At 42.0% G+C, this 5740-nt stretch overlaps 1 protein-coding gene across 1 annotated transcript; it reads left to right on the top strand.

Annotated features, from left to right (window-relative positions):
- Positions 1-3613: 3613 nt before the first annotated feature.
- On the top strand, positions 3614-5117 carry LOC133386693 (galanin receptor 2a-like). Its single transcript, XM_061630413.1, has one exon. The coding sequence runs from the start codon at positions 3679-3681 to the stop codon at positions 4690-4692; it is 1014 nt and encodes a 337-aa protein (XP_061486397.1). The 5' UTR covers positions 3614-3678; the 3' UTR covers positions 4693-5117.
- The last annotated feature ends 623 nt before the right edge of the window (positions 5118-5740 follow it).

The following is a 5740-nucleotide window of genomic DNA, read 5'->3' as shown; positions in this document are numbered from 1 at the left end:
CTTCTTCAGATCTGCTTATCTCTATTGTATGTGATCCATTCAGCTTTTGAGGCTGAACTTTCCTGCTGCATGGATGACCCCTGCCACCTGGTCCGAGAGTCCCAACTCTTCCTCATCTCCAGATCTAGTCAGGTTCTGGGCTTCATTACTGTACATAACAGGGGCTCCAAGTTATCCTTTGATCAGAAATCTTCCCACTGAGGCATGCCATTATTCTTACCTCTATATAATTTTATTATTTCACTCAAAAAGATCATAGCCACAGCCACAGTGTGGTGAGTACAGGCTTTCCAGAGCAAGCACATAAATACTGCTTGTCATTGGCAATTTCTAAATCTCTCAAAGTAAGCAAGATCATCATAGCCAATGAAATCCTGCCTATAGTATTATTGCTAATTTCTGAAATCAGCATTTTCCATGAACATACATGAAAGATATGGGTTCACATGCATGTATGTGCTACAGATACACTAACAGATCTGGTAAGAGACATGTCTCAAATTTCATTCTAAGTTTTTTGTGAAACTTGCCCCGTACACCGCAAATGTTTATTTGATGACTCTTATGCAGCACAACGAATCTGCCTTAAGATCTTCTAGGATAAGCATTTCTATATTTTTATTTTATGTATATATGTAAGATAATACTGTCGTTTTACTTCCCCTTTGTATTTTATGCTTATAACAAGGCGGGTCAATGACCGTAAAATAAACTGATTTGATTTGATTTGATTTGATTTGTATTGGTAGGTCAGGAAGTTAACTTGAGACAGACTTCGAGGAACAGATGTCAAGGGCCCCACTCAGCATAATGACCCGGAGGGCCCCAAATGCAGCAGAGGTGGCTTACCACATTTGGAAGGAAGTAATGCACATTACCATCTGAAAAGGTGGAATGGGTATAAAACCATTTAGTCCAGAGTATAAATTACCTAATTGCACTGCTGGCTGTGCTATCAAAATGTACGAAGCACCATTTAAGAAATTCTGCATTCATGAATGCATGATTGGAACTACAGCCTACACGTGCCAACAAAGGTTTTTTCTTTTTCATTCCTACTTCAAGTCTGTACCAGCGTTTCTTATTAAAAGGAAAGGCAGAGTTCAAATTGATTGAGTGAATCTTGGTAATCAACTACACTTAATCTAAGGGATATAGAAAAAGAAAACCCGCCTAGGTGTGCTTTCCCAATCTCACTTCTCCCTAGTTATGTGCATTTTGTGTTTTTGGCACTGTGGCACAGACACGGGCATTGGCTGCTATATAACTATGAAGCAGCACGTGCACCCTCCCTGCCCCCCGGCACACAGCCCAAGTGAAAAGACTTCTTCAGGGTGCAGTGTCCTCCTTCCCCTAAGCAGCCTGAAGTCACATATGGAAAGTGAGATGTCTCCTCTCACCCTGCTCATCCATTACTCTTTCTCCTTTGCTCATTCTTTCTTCTTTCAGTAGATTGTTTGGGGAATGCATTAATCAATGCACTCTTTGAGGAGAAGGGTGCATAGCTCAGTGGTAGAGCACATGATTTGCATGCAAAAGGCTCCAGGACCAGGTTCAACCTCCAGTGAAGAACAATCGGGTGTAAGTGATATGAACTACCTCTGCCCAAGGCTCTAGAGAGCAACAGCTGGTCAGACAATAGTCGGCTAGCTGAGCAACTAGTCTGACCTGGTATAAAGCAATTTCCTATGTCCCAATGTGTCTACCATCTGCTCAAATGTGTGCTAGAGTTGGATGGGTGGTCCATTTGTCCCAGGACCTTCAGTGCCCCTAAGATTTCTACTTTGACATGCTCCTTTTGGGAAGAAGACTCCAATGGAAGTGGCTCCAATCCATGTGCCTGAGAAATCTTAATCCTGCTTGGCCCATGGAGTTGGGGTGAGACGACTGTGGTCCAAAAGCAGAGCAAGCCATACTGAGAGAGGCAATAGGCAACCTGCAGAGGGCCAGGTTTGATTCTGGATTTTATGATGTTGACTGATATTTAGAGGCTCTGGTGTTAGACAGAGGAAGAGGCTGTTTCTGGCAGATCACAACTTTTTTTTTTTGTACAGCTATATGTTTAAATATATTGATTTTTGTCTAGAAGACAGTCCACTTCCTGAAGCACTGGTGTAACCTTTTGCCAGGGACTTGTCCCTATCAATAGATCCTCCGTGGCGCAGAGTGGTAAGCGGCAGTAATGCAGCCAAAGCTCTGCTCACAGCCAGAGTTCGATTCCAATGAAAGGAGGAAGTCGAATCTCCGGTAAAAGGGGTCGAGGTCCACTCAGCCTTCCATCCATCCGTGGTCGGTAAAACGAGTACCCGGCATATGCTGGGGGGTAAAGAAAGGCCGGGGACAGAACTGGCAATCCCACCCCCATATATATGGTCTGCCTAGTAAACGTTGCAAGGCATCACCCTAAGAGTCGGAAACGACTCGCACTACAAGTGCGGGGACACCTCTACCTTTACCTATTGTCCCTATCACATAGTGAATTAGCATCAGCTTCCAAACACTTGCAGAAGGCACCCCACAATGCCTGGTCACTGTACTCTAGTCTTAAGTTTATGAAAGCATGACTTATGGTAGCCAGGTGTGAATCTGAAAGAGTTGCATTTTTCCCATAATGGAAGTTGTGTGAAAAGCTCTTCTAGCTGCCAACCCAATTTGAAGATGTGGTGGGTTCAGAAACTCCCATTTTTGCAAAATGAGCAGCCAGGAAAAACAAAGAGGTGATCTAATCCTTCCCCCTAAAGCACATGCTTTTTATGTTGATGAGAACAGCATGAGTTGAAAATAGTAGTAATTTGTTCCTGGCTGGTCATCTTTCTACTCTTCTTCAGCAACCCTTTTTTTAAAAAAAGTTTTTAAAATGTTTTTAACGCTTTGTCTTGATGTATTTTAACATTTGTTTTTATGATGTTTTAAAGTGTTTTTGGTGCCTTGTTTGCCGCCCTGGGCTTCTGCTGGGAGGAAGGGTGGGATACAAATTAAATAAATAATAATAATAATCTTCTTATCCTGCCCCTTCCTCCTTCCTCTCCCTCAGGGATGGGGAACCTGTGGCTCTTCAGATACTGTTGAACTTCATCTGCTCCAGCCAGCATGGGAGTTGAAGTCCACCAACATCTGGAGGGCAACAAGTTCTCCATCCATGCTGTACCTTGTTGTATGTCCCTCTATCATATAAATGATCCGTCTGTATGGACTGTTTTCTATATTTTTCTTATACTCTACCTAGTAATTTTTAGGTGCTTTTATTACTGTATATGAATAATACATTGGGAGGGGGGAATCTAAATATATACCAACCACATAGAAATCCAGAAAGGCACACAAGCCAAATAGGATTATTAAAAATCCATATCTTAATCAAGGTGAGCAAAGGGGACATAGGGGGAGAAATTACACAGAGTTCTCACCAAATCCTATTCCATCCCATTGCCAAGACTTGTATATGCATGTTGTCTTGATTGCAGAAAAATTATGTCCTCCCAGTCTTTTAAAAGTTGATAATAAATGCACTGAAGTTGTTTGCATGGACTTTGAATAATACTGCCATTTTTATTATTGTTCCAAATGCTGCTGCTGTTCGGACATTTAAAGTCATGTTTTTGTTTCCAGGGAATTGAAGAAAGTTGGATTACTGGAAAGCTCTTTGACACAGACTACACATAAGTAATTACTATTATCATGGCCTCCAATTCCAGTGCAGGGAATGACACCAGCTCTGGCCCGAGTGACATTTTCTTCCTTTATAGCAAGAATGTGTTTGCAGTCCTTTACATTCTCCTGTTTCTCCTGGGCATGCCTGGAAACATCCTGCTGCTCTTGGTCCTGATCCGAGGTCTCCAAAGAAAAAGTGGCAGCCACATCTCACGCTTAACAGAGCCCCTTTTCGTTAATATTGTGGTTCTTGACCTTCTATTCTTCCTCTACAGCATTCCTGTGATGTTTTGCAACATCATTTTCAAGGACTGGCGTTTGGGCCACCTGCTATGTGCCACGAACCACAGCTTGTCCTTGTGGATCTCCTTCGCTGACTTCTATAGCATGCTGGCTGTCGCACTGCTTCGCTATATTGCTGTCCTCCATCCAATGACAGTGATGCCCATCTCCCAAAAGCAAATAACTATAGCTTGTGGATTCATCTGGGTGATTTGCTTTCTATTCTCCACCCCACTTTGGATTCATTATCAGATAATTGATTTGGAGGGGGAAAAACTTTGTGTGAACCAAATGGGAAGGAAGGAGGTTAACCTTTACCTGCAGTTCCTGGGAGGGGTGGGGTTCTTGCCTCCTATGTTGGTAATGATTTTCTGCTACTTGAGGATCATCTCCACGCTAAGGGTTAGGAGGGCATTGTCTATGCACACAGCCTCCGGTCTGCAAGTTAACTGGAGAGCTACAGTGATGGCTTTGGTCACCATGGTGGCACTGGTGGCTATGTGGCTCCCATATTGGCTGGTGATTTTCTTTATCAGGTATGATGAGTTGTTAACTACAGCCCCGATGTACTTGGTTTATCATCTGACATCCCTCTTGGCCTTTGCCAACCGCTGCATTAATCCCATTATCTGCTTCTGCCTCTCGTTACAGTTCCAAGCTAGGCTGAGAAACCTCTTTAGAAGGATAGGGAAGGGAATTCGCCAAGTAGGTCCTATCCATTTGGGCAAGATAGAAGTGTTGCGTAGCACTTATGGATGAATTCTGTGTTATACGCCTTGCTAATGATGGGGGGCTAGGACAGTGTGTGGAACAAACATGTATTCTTTCCCCTATAATCTGAGGGATCCTATATGGCCCTGTGGACCTCCACAGTTATTGGACTACAGCTCCCTTCAACCTCAGCCAGCACAGCCATTGGTCAGGGAAGATGGGATTGTGGTCCAATGATATCTGGAGGGCCGCAGACATGAAGGCTCTGCCTTGTGTCATAGATGGGGAATCAGTGATCCTCCTGATGTTGTTGGCCTACAACTCCCATATTCCTTGCCTGCTGACTTGGGCTGACATAAGTTGGAGTCTAACAACATCCGGAGGGGTCACAGGTTCTCTGCTCCTGCCTGATGTGATTACTTACAAACAAACAGAGAACTCATTAGGGAGAAAATAATATGTGAAAACTTGAATCAGTGGTGAATTTGTATTTTAAACATTTGAATTACTTCAAATTTTACTAGTAATCCTAGTAAAATCCATTATTTAGTTTATTTATTCAACAAAAATTATATACCACTTGATAACAAAACCTCTAAACAGTTTACAATAAACATTCATATTATAAATAAAAACAGTTAATAACAAGTAATTAAAAACCTAATTTAAAAACACAAAAAAGTTTGTGGTAAAGAGGCTAATATGCATTAAATCCTGTCTAGGGGTTTTATTTCCTAAAATGTCTTATGAAGCCACTTCTTCTTAATTGCGTTGTTGATTCTCAAAATGGTTTGTTATTAATCAGTTTCATTCTGCCAATGGCATATTTTTCTATGTCTCAATACTCAACTTGTTTCCATACAGAGATAGGTTGCTTTCTGTTTGGACTACCAAGTGATGCTTTTGGCTTGATTATTTCTGACTTGCTTGTGCCATTAATTGGACACATTCATTTCCAAGGAATATTACATGTTTGTTCACCTGAAATGATTCTAGTTGACAAAGGTCCCTGGTGGGAACATTAATTGTGCTGAAGCTTCTGGGCCAATTAAGAGACGCTGAAATAACCTTTAATATTCAAGTTGAGAAATACATT

This window comes from Rhineura floridana, chromosome 6 (genome assembly GCF_030035675.1).
Source record: "Rhineura floridana isolate rRhiFlo1 chromosome 6, rRhiFlo1.hap2, whole genome shotgun sequence".
Taxonomy (NCBI): Eukaryota; Metazoa; Chordata; class Lepidosauria; order Squamata; family Rhineuridae; genus Rhineura; species Rhineura floridana.
The sequence above is the reverse complement of the archived record's forward strand: the minus strand, read 5'-3'. Positions and strand labels throughout refer to the sequence as shown.